Source organism: Camelus dromedarius, chromosome 5 (genome assembly GCF_036321535.1).
Source record: "Camelus dromedarius isolate mCamDro1 chromosome 5, mCamDro1.pat, whole genome shotgun sequence".
NCBI lineage: Eukaryota > Metazoa > Chordata > Mammalia > Artiodactyla > Camelidae > Camelus > Camelus dromedarius.
In genome coordinates, this window is record NC_087440.1 from 63,818,909 (window position 1) to 63,838,569 (window position 19,661).

Genomic DNA, 19,661 nt, shown 5'->3' on the forward strand with positions numbered 1-19,661 from the left:
TATATATATACACACACACACACACACAAATAATCTTTGAAATATCTTTGAATATATATTCCACTCCCTTCTGGCCAGCAACATTGCTGTAGAGAAATCAGATGATACCCTTATGGGGTTGTAACTAACTCTTTGTTCTTCTTTTGCTGCCTAAAAATCTTCTAACTTTGGACATTTTAAGTATAATATATCTTGGCATACATCTGTTTGGGTTCATCTTCTTTGGACCTTCGGTGCTTCCTACACTGGATATCTCTCCTTCTTTAGGTTTGGGAAGTCTTCAGCTATAATTTCTTCAAATACATTTTCAATACCCTTTTCTCTTCTCCTTCTGGGACTCCTATTATATGTAGACTGGCATGTTTTATATTATCCCATAGATCTCTTATATTGCTTTCATTTTTTTCATTTGTTTAAGTGTCTGTTCAGATTAGTTGATTCCATTATTCTGTCTTCCAGATCACTTATTCCTTCTTCTGCATTATTTAGTCTGATATTTATTGACTTTAGGTTGGCTTTCATCTTGACAGTTGAGTTTTTTTTTATTTTAATTGGCTCCTTTTTATAGTTTCTAGTTCCTTCTTACAGTAATGTGCATTTCTGTCTGTACACTCACTTAATTCCTTCAGTATTTTTAATATCTCCTTTTGAATTCAAGTTCTGGTAGGCTGGAGAGTTCTTTTTCATTGTTTGTTCTTTCACAGAATTTCTCTTTTTCTTTTAATTGTGAGTGGTTCCTCTGCTTCTTCATTTTATTTATGTTTCTCTGACTCTGTATTTAAAAGTATCACTTATCTACTGTGGACTTCAAGGGATATTTTCATGTGGGAGCATCCTTGTGTGCATCAGATATTTTTGTTGAGAGTGCAGTCTTTAGTATGGAAGACTGTCAAGTTTTTCTTCCATGTGTACTGACTGTTAACCCTTTGATAGGGAATGTAATTGGTGTTGGGATGACTGTAGCCTGCACTGGATATTGAGCAGAGCTTCCTCCATGCTCTGTGGTTGTTATAGCCCTGTTGGGGACCATGTCTGCTCCCCAGTTGTTGGAGTAGAAGTCACCAGATTTTGTTTCTGAACTATGGCATGAGGTGGGCTAGACTGGAGTACTCCCATTGAGAGAGGAGCCACTGAGTATTTCTGCACAGTAGATGTCCATTGGGAAGTGCCCTCTGGGGTGTCTCCTGTCATTTTTCAGGCTCAAAAAGTACAATATTGTTGGCACTGGCTGCCCTTGGTGCCCCGCCTCAGCCTTAGGAATGCAGATAGCCTGCCTGTCCTTCAGGTGCTGTGCTCAGAAAGCCACCAGGGCAGATCCATTAAGTCAGGCACCAGGATCTGCTTTGGGCTACAGAGTCAGCCCAAATCCCAACCCCACCTCCACACACAAATGCTTGCTGTTAACTCCATACCTGCTGCAGTCGTGCACCAGTATTCTGCTCAGATGTTCTGAAGGCTGAATTTACAAAGGCACCAACAGTGTAAATCCACCAGAACTGCTTAGGACAGGACTCAAATTTCAGCCCTGCTTCCAAAGTCACTTCGCCCCTGAGAATGGACTCAGATTTCAGCCCTGCTTCTGATTGGGAGCAACCCACGAGTGACTGCCCCCTTCCAGAGCAAGCTGAGAAGGAGATTGCTTTCGATGGGTCTCACCTTTCCCTTTGTGAGCACTTTAACAGTGGGGCTTTTATGACAGGGCCACGCCCTGTGAGCTCACAGAGAAGGAGGTTGCTATGGTAGTGTCCTGCCTCTCCCTTCACAAGAGAGAGTTAACAGGGCTCCCATAGCAGATCTGTACTCTGTCCTGTGTATTCTCCAAGTTTCAGCCAGTACCTCACTCTAGCCCCTTCAGGCTGTCTCCTTGCAGCCAACCTCATTCCTATGCCTGGGACTGTCCTCTGAATCCCGAACTTTAGGACCCAGTCCCAGCATGCACCAGCAGGCTCGCATCTTGGGCTGGGACTGCATGGAGCCTCTTGCCCACTTCTCTCTGCTCTGTCTGCCACAGAGCGGCTGCTGCACTCTCCTCCAAGTCTCTGAAGCTCCCCTTCTGTTCCAACTAATGTCCGCAATGTTGAAGGGGCTTCCCATTGTGAGGGCAATTTTCCTCTTTCACTGCTCCCTCTTCAGGGTGCAGGTCCTATCCGATTGTGGGTTTTCTTTTTTTCATCCTACTCAGTTTCATGGAGATTTTTCTTGTGGCTTTGAATATATGAGATCTTCTGCCTAAAGTTCAATAAGTATTCTGTGAGAGTTTTTCTACACGTAGATGCATTTATGATGTATTTGGGAGAGAGAATGAGCTCCATATCCTCTATTCTGCCATCTTGAAGCCCCTCCTCTCTGTCTTTTTAGCAGCATCTCCCACTGTCTTAATTTTGGTTGCTCTAACAAAGTGCCATAGGTCGGGTGGCTTATAAACAACAGAAACTTACTTCTCACAGTTCTGGAGGCCAGAAGTCCAAGGGTTAGGTGCCATCTTGTTCAGATTCTGATGAGAGTCCTCTTCCAGGTTGTACTACTGACTCCTTTTTGTGTCCTCTCATGGCAGCAAGTTGGGCATGGAGAGCTCTCTTCAGGTGACAGCTTAGATCTTCCTTCCTTCTAGAAGCCTTTGCTGATCATCCCTTGCCCTCCCTGACATAAGACTAAAATGCCCTTCCTATTGTTCCTATAGCTTTTAATATGCTTGTCACACTTATTTAACTGTCTTAACACTTACTGATATTTTCCTGAAAATCTGTAAACTTCTCTAGGGCAGCAGTGTTTACTTATTATTGTAGCCCCATTATCTAAATAACACTGCCTTGCCTGCGGTATGTACTCAGTAAATATTTGCTCAGTGAATTAATTAACTCACCCTGATAACCATACTTTATGTATTTTTTGAAGGTGTTTTTAAATAACAAATTTATATTAAATTATCATACAATTTTTTGCTTCTTGCCCTTGATAGCTCTCCATTAGCAGAGTTCATATTGAAATTAATGACAGTTCAAACTATTATTTAGACTTGTGCACTAGCTGAGTTCACCTGATTTTTAAACGTATTCTTTATTTTTAAGAAAACTACTTTTACATTACCATCGAATATTGAATATATCTGGCTGTTCATGCCTCTTTTAATTTGGTATCTTTGAGGAAGACAAAAACTAGAATATTCTTTCAAAATTAATAAACAAAAATCCTTATCCTATTCCTAATTTCCTTTTTAATTTCTGAGATTTATTTTGTAAGTATAAATTCAGAAAAATCTATCTCAACCTTTCATTGAATAAAATATTGCTATTATAATTAGTGCTCACAAAAATAATTTTATCTTCTATGTCAGTTACAGGAATATCTAAAAATTGTAACTGAAAGTCAAGTAATTTCTATCAAAGTTGACAGTAATTTATAGTTACATATAAAAATTGAATATACTATTGTATACCTACCTTGAGGGGGTTTTGTGTGTGTGATATAAAAATGCCAGTAAAATGCATGGCATATAACAAACACTAGTTAAGTGTTAGATGTTAATTTATTCAGAAGTCTTTGCAGCCTCATTGCCACATCATTAATAGCAAAGAAAAATAACAGGTTCTGCTCCCCTCCTCCCCCACAAAAAAGAAAATTGAAAAATAGCATAAAAGAAAGTAGGATGTCTCTAGAAAAAAACAAGGTACTGAATGAGGTATTGAAACAGATACATCACAGAACATGAAACAAAAGTCATTCAACTTTTATTTAGTATTTTCTACTGTAAGATTTTCTTTTCTTTATGTCTTGTATTATCCCCTTTCAGTTTATCTTATACTGTTATTCCCCAAACAGTGCTTGATAATATTGACAGAATCCATCAGTGGTCCCCAATATCTTACGAATACATTCTGGTTCTTTAAGTGAATCCATGACTTCAAGTGTCTAATCCCAATGTACTTTCCGAGGGAAATGGGGGCAGGTATTTATTAAGGATCCACTGTATACTAAGCACTGTATATACATTATATGTATATGCCTACAAGAACTCAGATTTTGAAAACTACATTGTAGAGTTTCAGTAACTAAGCCAAGATTACTCTGATAGTAAGTAGTAGTACCCAAATGCAAGCATAGTGTATCAAGCTTTGCAATGGTACAGAATGAGCTAGAGAGCTTGGTAAGGAACTAAGTGGTGGGTCTTGCCCCATAGTTTTTGATTAAGCAGGTCAGTAGCAGTGAGAAAAGGAGAAGGGTATTGTGGGAGGTTTTATATTTCTAACAAATTCCCAAATGATGCATATGTTGCTGGTGCATAGGCCAAACATTGAGAATTATTAATCTATCAGACTGCAACATCTTTTCATTCTTATTTCTCATCTCACATTTTTCCTCCAAGTATAGTGTGCTGTCATTGGATAATAAACTTAATATACTCAAGATGAACTTGGTGCTTTTTTGTCTCTGTGCTTTTACCTTGCTTTTCCCCCTCCATCTAGAATGTGCTCTTTTTTGTTTCCTTCCCACCCCTTTCCTACCTGTTGAAGTATTTTTCTTTATAAAATCTCTCAAATGCTATCTGTTCCATAAAGACTTATTTTATACACTCATGTAGAAGTTCACTGCTTTTATTTTGAACTTATAATATTTTAGGATAGTTTGTCATCACCTGCTCTCTTGTAGTTGCTTGCTTATTTGCTTTAATGTTCTGTATTTTATTTGTAAACTCCTTAACGAATTGGGTTGCATTTATCCCATAATACTTAATGCAGATCTTTGTTTAATAAGTGTTGAAATATGCTAAGAGTATGGTGCTTGTATTTTTGAAAATTATTAAATGAAATAGTGTTTGTAAAAATACTTTATTAACCAAAAAGTTTTATACAAAAAGTAAAGTATTTTCTTCTTGCAGTAACTCTGGACATTCTAGAAATGAAAAACCCCATCTCAAAATTAATTTTTAAAGATTCACGGAGACTGAGGAACCAAGAATTTTTGTTACATCTGATCAAATTTTTTGGCAAAAAAAAAGAGGCCAAAGAGATTGAGGGGGAAAAACAGATATAATCTCTCATGGCTGTATACTAAGGCTTTTAATTGTATCACTCACACACATATACACAACACAAACAAATACACACAGAAGTGGTGATCTAAATATTATAACTATTATGTACATACAGTACTGATGGAAGTCTATACCAATAGCTTTATTAAAAGTGCTATTAGGGTATCAACCTAGAGCAGATAAAGTATTGTTGGAGACATAACAGGCCTAGGCTTGATGTCCAAAAAGTTGGAATAATAAGAATTAACTGAGTTTTAATTTGCTGCTAATCTTGTGTTAGAGGGAATTAAAAGTTGGAACATTCTTGGAAACATTCTCAGAAAATAGATTCCAGGTTTCATAATATTTAATAAATTTAAAATGCATATAGATATAACATAATTGTCAGTAAGGATAAATTTATGGCCACTATCCTTAGAAAAGGAAACTACATAAAGACAGATAGTGTGAACTTGCTTTATAAAATTTCAAAGATCCCAGCAGCATATATCAATCAAATTCTCTGTACCTAATAGGTAAGACCTCAGAAAAAGACCTTAATGAAACAGAGATAAGTGGTTTACCTGAAAAAAAGTTCAAAATTATGGTCATAAAGGTGCTCACAAATGCCAGGAGAACAATGAATGTACAAAGTGAGAATTTCAACAAAAATAGAATATAAGAAAATATCAAACAGAAATAATAGATCTGAAGTATACAGTAACTGAATTGAAAATTTCAATAGAGGGATTCAACAGCAGTAGATGAAACAGAAGAAAGGATCAGAGACATGAAGACAGGGCCATGGAATTAATCCAGAAAGAGGAACAAAAGAGAAGTGAAGATAACTTAAGGAACTTACAGGACAATATCAAGCAGAACAATATTCATTTTATAAGAATTCTAGAAGAAGAAAAAAGAGAAAGGGACAGAAACTTACTTGAAGAAATAATTAATGACTAAAAATGTCTCTAATCTGGGAAGCAGATATCCAGATCCAAGAAGCCCACAGAGTTCCAGTAAAGATGAACCAAAGAGATCTACCTGCACAAAGACACATAATTACATTGTCAAAATTTAACAACAAGGAGGGAATCTTAGAAGCAAGAAGAGAAAAACAACTTTTTATATACAAGTCTTATAAAAGACTCTCCATAGATTTTCAGCAGAAGCTTTGTAGGCCAGAAGGGAATGGTACGATATACCTAAAGTGGTGAAGGAAGGAAACTGTCTGCCAAGAATACTCTACCCAGCTGTTTTCTTTCACAGACAAAGGAGAGTTAAAGAATTTTCCAGGCATGTGAAGGCTGAAGGAATTCAGCACCTCTAGACTGACCTTACAATGAAAGTTAAAGGGACTTCTTTAAGATGAAATGATGAGGTATCACCTCACACCAGTCAGAATGGCCATCATTCAAAAGTCCACAAATGACAAATGCTGGAGAGGCTGTCTAGAAAAGGGAACCCTCCTACACTACTGGTGGGAATGCAGTTTGGTGCAGCCACTCTGGAAAACAGTATGGAGATTCCTCAAAAGACTAGGAATAGACTTACCATATGACCCAGGAAGCCCGCTCCTGGGCATATATCCAGAAGGAACCCTACTTCAAAATGACACCTGTACCCCAATATTCATAGCAGCACTATTTACAATAGCCAAGACATGGAAACAGCCTAAATGTCCATTGATAGATGACTGAATAAAGAAGATGTGGTATATTTATACAACAGAATACTATTCAGCCATTAAAAATGACAACATAATGCCATTTCAGCAACATGGATGTCCCTGGAGAATGTCATTCTAAGTGAAATAAGCCAGAAGAGAAAGAAAAATACCATATGACATTGCTCATTTGTGGAATTTTTTAAAAAAAGAAGGAAAATAAAAAGACAAATGAACATAAATACAAAACAGAAACAGACTCATAGACATAGAATACAAACTTGTGGTTGCCAGGGGGGAGGTGGGGTGGGAAGGGACAGACTGGGAGTCTGAAATTTGTAGATACTGACAAGTATATATAGAATAGCAAAACAAAATTATACTGTATAGTACAGAGAAATGTATACAAGATTTTGTGGTAGCTCACAGTGAAAAAGTGAGCTATGTGACAGTGAATATATGTATGTTCATATATAACTGAAAAATTGTGCTGGAAATTGATAGAACTTTGTAAACTGACTATAACTCAATAAAATAAAATTTAATAAATAAGCAACATTATATAAACTTAAAATTATGCTTAGTAATACAAAAGATGAAATGAAAGGTTGCAAATAGAAAAACATATAAAAGTATAAATCACACTGTAAAGATAAATAGTTAAATTTAGAATAATCTAATGTTGTAATGGTAGTGGATTAACTACTTATAACTAGTGTGAAGGTTAAAAGTAGTAAAAAATAGCTATACAGTAACTTTTTGGTGAATACTCAAGTTAAAAAGATGCAAATTGCAGCATCAAATCATAAAACATGGTGGGGAGAGTAAGACTGAAGAGCTTTAAAATGTGTTTGAACTAAGTTGTTGTCAGCCTAAGATAGACTTATAAATAAAAGGCATTTTATGTAAGTTCACACTAACCACAAAGCAAAAACCTATAGTAGATACACACAAAATAAAGAGAAAGGGATTTAAGCACAACACTACAAAATAAAATCATCAAATCTCAAAGGAGGGGAGCAAGATAAGTAACAAAGGAATTGTAAAACAACAAGAAAACAATTGACAAAATGTCAATAAGTCCACATTTATCAATAATTACTTTGGATGTAAATGAACTAAATTCCCTAATCAAAACAAAGTGGCTGGATGGATTTTAAAAAGAAAATACACCCCCCCCCCCATATGTTGCATACAAGAGACTAAGTTCAGATGTAAGGACACATAAAGTAAAAGGATGGAATAAGATACTCCATGCAAATGAAACACAAGAGAAAGCTGTGATGGTTATAATTGTATCAGACAAAATAAACTTCAAGAAAAAGACTGCAGTAAGAGACAAAGAAGGTGATTCCACAATAATAAAGAGATCAATCCAACAAGGGGATATAACATTTATATTTATGTACCCAACATAGGAGTACCTAAATATATAAAGTAAATATTAGCAGAGTTGAAGGGAGAAATACAAAGCAACACAGTATTTGGAGATTTCAGTGCTCCACTTTCTTCATTGAACAGATCATCCAGACAGAAAGTCAGTAAGGAAACATTGCGCTTAAATGACACTTTAGAATAGGTGGACTTAAATAGACATTTCATCCAAAAGCAACAGAATACACATTCTTCTCAAACACACATAGGTTAAGCTGCAATACAAATCTTGAAATTTAAAAAGATTGAAATCATATCAAACATCTTTTCTGACTGCAGTAGTGTGAAACTAGAAGCCAATTATAAGAAAATCAGAAAATTTTCTAAATATGTGGAGATTCAGCAGCATGGTACTGAACAACCAAAGGGTCAAAGAAGAAATCAAAAGGGAAATCAAAAAATATCTTGAGACAAATGGAAATGGAAAACAACATACCAAAACTTAAGAGATGCAGCAAAAGCAGTTCTAAGAGGGAAGTTCATACCAATAAATGCCTACATTAAGATATAAGAAAGAAGTCAAAGAATCAACTCAATGTTACATTTCAAAGAACTAAAAGAGAGAAAGAAAAAAGAACTAAGCCCTTAGTGAAAGGAAGGGAATAACAAAGATCAAAGTGAAAAAAGAAAAAAGAAATAGAGACTAAAAAGACAATAGAAAAGCAGTGAAACTAAGAGGTAGTTCATTGAAAAGATAAACAAAATAGACAAGCTTTTAGCTAAACTAAGAAAAAAGAGGACTCAAATAAAATTAGAAGTGAAAGAGGAGGCATTACATCTGATCCCACAAAAATACAAAGAATCATAAGAGACTACTATTTACAATTGTGTACCAACAAAGTGGACAACCTAAAAGATATGGGGAAATTCCCAACATCCACAGATCAATCAGTTTGATAGACCACATTAACAAAATGAAGGATATAAATCATACAATCATCTTAATAGATGCAGAAAATACATTTGACAAAAGTGAACATCAATACAGATCTTGATGAAAACATTCAGCAAAGTGAGTATAGAGGGAACATACCTCAACATAATAAAGGCCATGTGTGACAAGCCCATAGCTAACATACTTAATGGTGAAAAACTAAAAACTTTTCCTCTAAGCTCAGGAACAAGACAAGGAAATCACTCTTGCCACTTTTATTCAATATAGTAATGGAAATCCTAGCAATTAGACAAGAGCAATTAGATAAGAAAGAGAAATAAAGTCACCCAAATCAGAAAGGAAGAAAAAATGCCTCTCTTTGCAAATGACACGATATATATAGTAAACCCTACAGACTTCACCAAAAAAAAAATTATAACTAATAAATAAATTCAGTAAACTTGAAGGATATAAAGTGAAGGATACAAAATTAATATATAAAAATCAGTTACATTTCTTTGCACCAATAACTAATTATCAGGAAGACAAATTAAGAAAACAGTCTCATTTATAATTGCATCAAAAAGAATAAAGTACTGAGGAATAAATTTAATCAGGTAAGTGAAATACCTGTACACTGAAAACTGTGAAACATTTGTGGAAGAAATTGAAAAATTCATTTAAAAAAAAAGATACTTTGTTCAGACAGAAAGCCAAAAAGAAACCATAGGCTTTAAATGAAATATTAGACCAATGGACTTAAGAGACTTATACAGAACATTTTATTCAAAAGTAGCAGACTACACATTCTTCTCAAATGCACGTGTAACATTGTCAAGGATAGACCATATGTTGGGACAGAGAACAAGTCTCAATAAATTTAAATATTGAAATCATATCAGACATCTTTTCCACCACCATGGCATGGTACTAGAAATCAGCTACAAGAAGAAAGCTGAAAAAGCCACAAGTATGTGGAAACTAAACAACATGCTACTGAACAACTATCAGGTCAATGAAGAAGTCAAACGAGAAATCAAAAAATACCTCAATGCAAATAAAAATGAAAATGCAAAATCTGTGGAGTGTAGCAAAAGCAGTACTAAGAGAGAGGTTTATAGCAGTTCAGTCCTACCTCAAGAAACAAGAAATATCTCAAATAAACAATCTAACCTTATACCTAAAGGAAAGAGTAGGAAAAAAAAAGAGGAACAAAGGCTAAAATTAGTAGAAGGAAGTAAATAAAAATCAGAGCAGCATTAGAGACTAAAAAGATCACTGAAACTAAGAGCTGATTCTTTTAAAAGATAAACACAACTGACAAACTTTTAGCTAGACTCACTAAGAAAAAAAGAGAGAAGACATATAAAGTCAGAAACAAAAAATTACCCAAAGAAATCACAGAAATATAAAAGATCATACGAAAATACTGTGAACAGCTATACACCAACAGATTGGACAACCTAGAAGAAATGGATAAATTCTTAGAATCATACATCTTTTAAAGACTGTATCATGAGAAATAGGGAATCTGAATAGTCTGATCATTAGTAGGAGATGGAAACAGTAATCAAAACTTCCCAAGAAACAATGTCCAGGACTAGGTGACTTACTTTGTGAATTCTACCAAACATTTAAAGAATTAGTACGAATTCTTCTCAAATTCTTCCCAACAATAGAAGAGAAGGGAACACTTCATAACTCTTCTTACAAGGCCAACATTATCCTGATACCAAAACCAGACAAGGACAACACGCAAAGAGGAAGTTACATGCCAGTATGCCTGATGAACATAGATGCAAAAATTCTTAACAAAGCATTAGCAAACCAAGTACAGCAATATATTAAAAGGATCATACACCATGATCAAAAGGGATTTATTCCAAGAATATAAGGATGATTCAGTACCCACAAATCAATCAACATGATACAACACATGAACAAAAAGTATAAAAGTCATGATTCTATCAAAGATTCAGAAAAAACATTTGACAGGAGCCAACAGCCAGTTATGATTAATAACTCTCAATAAAATGAGTACAGGAGTATCAAACATCAACAGAGTGAAAGCCATATATGATAAACCCACAGCTAACATCAAACTCAATGGGAAAAACTGGAAGTTTTTTTCTCTAAGATGAGGTACAAGGCAAGGATGGCAAATCTTGCTACCCTTACTCAACATAGTGCTGGAAGTACTAGCCAGAGCAATTAGGTAGGAAAAAGTAGTAAAAAGGCATCCAAATTGGAAAGGAGAAATGAAACTGTCACTATATGTGAATGACATGATTTTATATATAAAAGACTCAATAAAAACTCCACGGAAAAACTATTAAAAATAATAAACCAATGCGGTGAATTTGCAGGATACAAAATCAATATACAAAAATCTGTTGTATTTCTATACACTAAGTGAACTAGCATAAAGAGAAATTGATGAAACACTTCCTTTTACACTTGCAATGAAAAGAATAAAATACCTAGGAATAAATTTATCCAAGCAAGTGAAAGACCTGTACACGGAATACTTTAAGACATTGTTGAAAGAAATTGAATAAGACACAAAGAGATAGAAGGGTATTTCATGCTCAGGGGTTGCAAAATTAACATTGCTAAAATATCCACATTACCTAAAGCAACTTACAGATTCAGTAGAATCCCCATCAAAATACCAATGACATTTTTCATAGAAATAGAACAAAAAATCCTTCAGTCTGTATAGACCTGCAAAAGACCCTAGATGGCCAAAGCAATCTTGAGGGGAAAAAAACAAAGCTAGAGGTATCACACTCCCTGATTTCAAATTATGCTACAAATCTGTAGTAATCAGAACAGCATGGTAATGGCAGAAAAACAGACACAAATCAATGGGACAGAATTGAGAGCCCAGAAATAAGCCCATGTATATATATGGACAATTTACAGCAAAGGAACAAATAACATAGAATGGAGAAAGGAGAGTCTCTTCAATAAATCATGGTGGGAAAACTGGACAGCCACATGCAAAATACTGAAGTTAGACCCTGTCTTACACCATACACAAAAATTAACTCAAAATGGATTAAAGATTTGAATGTAAAATGTAAAATCATTAAACCCCTAGCAGAAAACATAGGCAGTACACTTTTGACATCAGTCTTAGTAATATCTTTCTGGATATGTATCCTCAGGCAGAGGAAACAAAGCAAAATTAAAACAAATGGGACCACATCAGTCTAAAAAGCTCTCACAGCAAAGGAAACCATAAGCAAAACGAAAAGACAACCTGTCAAGTGGCAGAAGATATTTACAAATCGTATATCCAATTAGTGGTTAATATTGACTATATGAAGAACTCATATAAGTCAACAATTTAAGAAAAAAATAATCTGAATAGAAAATTTTCCTAAGAAGACATGCAGATGGTCAACAGGCATATCAAAAGATGTTCAACATCACTAATTAGAGAAATACAACTCAAAACCACAGTGAGATATCACCTTACACATATTAGAATGGCTATTATTAAAAAGTCAAGAAATAACAAGTGTTGGAGAGGATATGGCAAAGAGAGAACCCTCATGCTGTTGGTGGAAATGTAAGTTTGTGTAGCCACTATGGAAAGCAATACGCAGATTCCTACAAACATTAAAAATAGAACTGCCGTATGATCCAGCAATTCTATTTTTGGTAGTTGTCCAATGGAAACAGAATCACTACCTCAAAAAGATATCTGCACCTCCATGATTATTGCAGCACCATTTACAGTAACCAAGACATGGAAACAATCTAAGTGTCCATTAATAGATTAACAGATAGTCCATTAATATATATATATATATAAAATATGCAATGAATATTATTTGGTCATAAAAAGGAAGAAAATCTTGCTACTTGTGACACAATGGATGGACCTTGAGTGCATTATGCTAAGTGGCATAGGTCAATGACAAATCATACTGTATTATCTCACTTATAAGTACAATCTAAAAATAAGCAACTCATAGATACAGAGAACAGGTTGTTGGTTGGCAATGTCAGGTGTTGGTGAGTGGGCAAAATAGGTGAAGGTGGTCAAAAGGCACAAACTTCTACTAAATCCCGGGTGTGATGTACACCATATTGGTTATAGTTAATACTGTATCGTATACTTGAAAGTTTCTAAGAGAGTAGATTTTAAGAGATCTCATCATAAGAAAAACATTGTACTTGTTGTGGTGTTGAATATTAACTAATTGTGATAATCATTTCACAGTGTATGCATATATCAAATCATTATGTCGTATACCTAAACCAAAACAATGTTATTTGTCACTTGTATCTCAATTAAAAAGAAAAGAATGTGCAAAGTTTTAAATAAATAGCTATGAACTCTTTGTGAATGGGACAAGAAAAAGACAATAAAATATATGACAATTTTAGGTTATTTCAAAGAGTTAAAGTAGAAACTCAATCATGGAAGTTTTAGGATAACATTCTAATGTGACTTACAATCTTAGTTGTAAAATTTTAGAAATAGACTAATCTGATCCAATCCTCTTGTTTTCAAATGATATGTTACCATGGTATGTTACCAGGTTAGAGTAACATAGCCAGTTGTTAGAAGAGCATGAATCCAACTCTTATATAAAATTAAGGCCTTCAACTCTTGATTCTGGTTTTTCATGCTTTTCTTCTGTTTATGTTTCTTATCTAAACACTTGATTTAAAAGTGGCCTGAAAATTTACAGTGCTTTGAAAATTTACAGTGCTCTCTGGAAGAACTTCCTACTTTAAATTGACTATGTTTATCAATGGATCTGTTAACAGCTGAGCTCTCTAAATTCTCCCACTGCTATTGATTTGTGGGACCTTATTTTACTTTAAAACATATAGACTCCCTGAGAAGCAAGAATTCAAATATCACGCTCAACTTGTGAGAGCCTTATGTGTTAGACCCTTGAACATAGATATTACTGTGCTAGTCACTTTTTAATACACTATCTCATTGAATTCGTAGTATGGTAAGAGATATGAAGAGGCTGAAGTCAAAGAAAAAAGATAATTTGGCCCTTATTTATTTAAAGTTGCTAATTTATTCTGATTTCTTTTTCAGTACATTTTTATAATCTACCACACTAACCATTGTTGTAAAACCTGAGTGCCCAATTTTTATAACTGTTGGTGAATCTTAGCTATTAACAATTTTATTCCTAATGCAGTAGTTCACATGTAAAGTACAATGATTGATCTTTGTTGTTTAATGTGTTTAAACCAACCATTCATTCTAATTCAGTATTCATTTAGTTTCTCTTTCCTTCCAGGCCTGTATGTGGAATCAGAGGGAAAACTCTTATAATTAACCTGCCAGGTAGCAAGAAAGGATCTCAGGTAAGCAGCCTTGAGATTTACATGGTTTAGTGTAAAAAATTTTGGCCAACTCTGAGAATTAGCTAACCAAAAAGTTGGAGCACTTCACGAGACTACCCTCACTTCTGATGCCATTTGCAATTCAGTGCGTTCCCAAAACCACCCTCAGTTTCAATAATTCATGAGAAAGACTCACAGAACTCTGAAAGATGGTATGCTCACAGTTATGGTTTATTACAGGTAAAGGATACAGATTAAAATCAACATTGGGAGTAGTGCATATGACAGAATAAAGGAGAAGTATCAAATGGAGAGCTTCTATTATCTTCTCCCTGTGGAGTCATGAACACATTACCCTGGTATCAGCACAGTAACCACGGAGGGATTATTGCTTAGCTTGGAAGCTCTAAGCCCTTAGCATCCAGAATTTTTATTGAGGCTCGTCACAAACTGCACATATGATTGACCTTTAGTCTCTAGCCTTTCCCAGAATCTGGGCTAATACCTTTAGTCTCCAACACTTTTCAGAAAAACTGTTATCACATTTCCCAAAGCCTCCTTCGTAAATCACACCGTTAGACTGCCTGGTGGCCAAAGTTTCCAGGCAAACAGAGGCACTCCTGTCATTTCCCAGTAACTGAGTAAAGGCCAGACACCCTTTGGGTAAGATTAATTCTTCATTACACAAGCTACCCTCTGACCTTTGGCCAGGGCTCTCTCTCATAGCAAAACAATCGTATTTGTCTGGCTGGGCTTCTATATTTAGTATAGCGTTTATATTACAGACATAACAACAGTATTCCTAAGATTTGGAAGTACCAGTGTATTCTGAATAGATTTAGAAAAATGGGTAAATCATCCTCTAAAGCCATTGCATGCATTTTCATATTTTTGTGCTCATTTACTTATTTTCCACCTAATCTACTATTACTTGTACCCTATGATACATTTGCACAGGACTGTTTACTATAGAAATTAGCTCTCTTGCTCAGGCCAGTCATTTCCCAATGGTATTATATTTTGAGGAGGATTTAACTCAAATTTCCGATACATATGACCCTCAATATCAGCCTTTTAATCCTGCTAATCTTGCTAATAATGCCTGTATTATATATTGCAGTGTAGTGGTAGATATAACCTGAAAAATAAGAGTCAGAAGATACTGGCACATTACTGAAATCCTACATAGACATTAACAGTTAGTCTATCATCATCATGTCATGTGATCAAAATGTGTTCCCGAACAGTGCTCCTCAGGTTACACACTTGTCAGGTTCCAAAAGCAGTAGTCTCAACAACATATGGATTTTCCCTTTCTGGCATCTGCTACGAATAGGCTAAGAAATGATGTCATCTCTTGTTCTAAGCTTCTTTTGAGGCACCAATATAATACTGGGTTTCCTTTGTTGCATAACCCGTTTATTCATTCCTTTACCTTCAGCTACCATTCCTCCTTCTCTCCATTTACACCCACACTTTTCCTTTGAAAATCTTTGAATGAGACAGTTGGGTTTGGCATCAGTAATACTAGTTTGGCAAGTGCTTCCCACGAAGTCCATTTCCATTCACATAATGTAAGGTTACATATGCACAGAGCTTGTGGGCAATCTGAAACACCAGGCAATATAAAACTTCGTTTACTGTCAATCCCAATTTGTCCAGATAGAGTGAGACACAATCTACCCCAATCAGGCCCTTAGAAATTCTGACATAAAAGTTTAAAAATTTAGTTATGGTTTCTGCTTGAGAATCATACCTGCTTCTGGCACCCACAGTTGCAGCCCTGTTCCTAGGACCAGTGCATCAAATAGAAAAAAAGAAAGTTGAAGTCATGTGGGGGAAAAGGAAAAAGTATAACCGTAAAGAAATAAGTTATACTGGCATTTTCCCCCACCCCTTCTTCTCAGAAAAGTAGAGGAATCTATCTAGTGGGAGTCCTCCCTTGGCCTTTGTGTGATCACACACTGATGAGGGCTTCAGGCCTTTATCTCCTCCCATTTTAGACAATAAATCTTTAAATTGCCTATTTCAGTTTTCTATCATATCATTGCTCTGAAGATAAAAGTGTGTTCGTTGGTCTAAAGAAATGTGTCTCCACAGTAATTGATACAGTATCTTCTGTTCTGATCCTTTTATAGTACACTGAGCGTTTGCATCTACTACTGAATAAGCAAAGCTAATACGAGAATAAGTGTCTATTCCTGCTAGTACCCATTTTTAGCCTCCAGGGACTACTAGCATCAGTCCAACTTGCGAGCTATGTGCAGGACCTTCTCCCTGTGGAATCAGCTGCATAGCCCTCTGCCATCTAAGTTTCTTTTTAGCAGACGGAATAGTTCTTGTTGGCATTTTCTGCCTCAGAAAGTGTAAGAGAAATACGTCTAGATTCAGCCCATTTCTGCATTACTGCAGCCCCTCGGTGTCTGTTCATTTCACGTGCCCAGGTGGCCATGTCAAGTAAGCACACCAGAATATCTGCTTACCAGTACCAATCAACTTCCAATTCTGGGAGGGAGTTTTTCTGATAAGTATTAACATGATCTACTTTAATATACCCCTTATATTCCCTGAGTGATTTTCATAGGGCCATGCCCCTATAGGTATCCCTTTAATAGACCAGCTTTCCATTGCCTATCTGCCTGCCCATATGGCCAGGCTATTTGGACACTTCGCATGAGTCAGTAAAAACCCAAACATAGGGGCAAACGTGCAGTTCAGCCCATCGAGCTGATTTGTTTTTACCTTCTTCAATCAGAGTGGCGGCCTTCCAAACAGGATGCTGTCCCTTCACCCTGGAATTGCCATCCATAAACCAAGCAGCTCTTTGTTGATCAATAGAAAGCTGTTTATAGGGCTCCGCCCAAGTGGCCCAAGTGGCCATAGGATCCAGCAGCTGCTCAGGTGGTTCCGAAGTCGGCCCTAGGTGAAAAGAGGCTGCCTGCTCGTGAGTACCTCCTTCCATTCTCCTGGTAGCATGATTCTATATGCACCATTTCCATTTTATTACGGAACTCTCCTGGGCATTGCCTTCCCCATTAGAGCATTTCTCTGACATTACCCAAGACATTATGGATATTTTAGGTTTCAAGATTATTTTATGTTCTTCAGTCATAGGGGCAGTCTCAATTAAAGTCCAATAGCAAGCTAGTAATTGTCTCTCAAATGGAAATTTTCTGATCCAAAATCCCAGCAGTTGTTGCTGGGTGGCACTCACAGGTTTTTGCTATAAGCCCCAGTCCTCACTCCCCACAGAGTAGTTGTACAGCAAATTAACCTGTGTGGTCCCATTTAGCATGTCCAATTACATTGCAGGAAGAATGGATTTATGTGTCTTGCTGTTTTACAATATAAAGTAGGGAAGAATTCTCTAAATACAACATCCATCCCCATGATATATTCAGGTAAAGGAGACTCATCATTTCACATAAAGTTCTCTGTCCAGACATTCTAATTCTCATTCAGACTTTCACCTTAATCCCATCAACTGTTGCATTCATATATCCTCCCAGTCTAACTGAACCCCTCACTAGGACTTCAATAGGTTTTAGAATCACAGTACGTGGAGCTCCTATGTCAACGAATCCTAGAAAAGTCTCTTCTCTGTCTCATGCTTTTAGCCATTTGTGTGCATATAGCCTTGAATTTCTAGGCCTGGATTGGGCCAAGGGATCCAGACCCTTTTATGAGGTATTATCTTGATTAGATTATGGGACCATCACTTAAGGTGATTCAAGGTAAGGTTTCTTTGCCTCCTAGCTTTGAAATTCCTCCAAACTAGGGTAGAGATTTACTTAGCACCCCTGAATGTTAGGAGACCAGAAAGGGCTCCTATCTGTCCACTCAACCCACAACAGTGCTTCTTTAAGAAATCTGTTTTGCCTTTATCGATGCTCACTTTATTCATATATTTCCTAACCATTTAAATATTTTCACACTGCTAGGACAAGTCCCTTACATCTCTTATTTTTCTCTTTCCCCATTTTTTAATGAATCAGTCTAAGTTTATTCACTATTGCTTTAACGTACATTTTTGTTTCGGAAGAAGCTCTGAGGCTAGGAGCTATATAGCAGACTATCCAGAATCAAAGTTTGGCCCAGTCTCAGGATCCACCCCAATATTCTCCATTTCTTTTGTTTTGGCTAGTACAGATAACATTAACCAGGGGGTTGTATATTTACCTTGTTTCTTGTTATTTTGTATTTCTTTAAGCATCCAGTGATACAACTCCTTAGGAGTTAGATCTTTCATTTCAAAATTTAATTGCTAATTTTATCTCCAGTAACTAATTGAAGCTGCAGTTCCATACTGTGGGTGACCCTGTGTTCATCCAGGTACTAAAGATTTGTCATCCCCTATTCTCTCTTCCTTCCACTTCCTAGATCACATGTTTCAGTGGGTCAGGGTCTTTCTGTCAAATCCCACTTCTTAGCACCAACTGTAAGGAGTTCGGCCAACTGCAGAAGTTAGCCAACTACAAAGTTGGAGCATTCCACAAGACTACCCTCACTTCTGACACCAATTGTCATTAAGGGAATTTCTAAAATCACCCTCACTTTTAATCATTCACTAGAAGGACTCACAGAACTCACTGAGAGCTGTTATACTCACAGTCATGGTATATTACAGGGAAAGAACAGAGATTGAAATCACTCAAGGAAGGAAGCACATAGGGCAGAGACTAAAAGAGATACCAAACGGGCCTTCTGGTCATCCTCTTCCATGGAGTCATGGACAGAATTATCTCCTCTTAGCAATAAAATAAGATAGTAATCACCTAGTTTTGCTACTAGGCACATGCCTCTTTGCCTTTGGTGTCCCGAGTTTTTATCGAGACTTGATCACATATTGCCTACAAGATTGAGCTTTAGTCTAGCCAGTCCCAGTTTTTTCCAGAGACAAAACTGACCATGTTTCCCAAAGCCCTCATTATAAACTACATTGTTTTGACTGTTCACTGGCTAAAGCCCCCAGGCAAACAGAGACACTCTTATTAGGCATGACACTACAAGGAACTCCAGATCACCTCCCAAAAGCTGAGAGTAAAGGCCAAACCTCTTTTTAATCAAGGATAAATTCTTTACAATCTTTACCAGTAGGTTAAAAGATTAAGTACCTTCCAGGTATTCCAGGTATAGCCCTCCGTAAATTTTAAGATACTTCTTTACTTGTTAGATTTTAAGGTAAGTTACTTTAAATATAGAAAAGAAAGACTTCTGCCCAAACATATTGCCTAAACGTATCTGGCAGTATGTTCCCCTTTTAAAGTTCTTACCTATTCTCTTTTGGTGGTACATTATTGGTAATAGTGGGCATCTTTTGAGCATTAGCTGCCTGTTCTCTTCCCTTG

General features: G+C 36.2%; 1 protein-coding gene across 9 annotated transcripts in view; it reads left to right on the forward strand.

Moving 5' to 3' along the window:
* The window catches only part of GPHN (gephyrin), a 430,038-nt gene that overhangs the window by 206,647 nt on the left and 203,730 nt on the right, over nt 1-19,661 (forward strand). For all 9 annotated transcript variants that reach the window (XM_010976627.3, XM_064486047.1, XM_064486048.1 and 6 more), the window contains exon 6: nt 14,268-14,334. In XM_010976627.3, the coding sequence (XP_010974929.1) occupies nt 14,268-14,334 (67 nt within the window). The remainder of the gene's footprint in view (nt 1-14,267; nt 14,335-19,661) is intronic.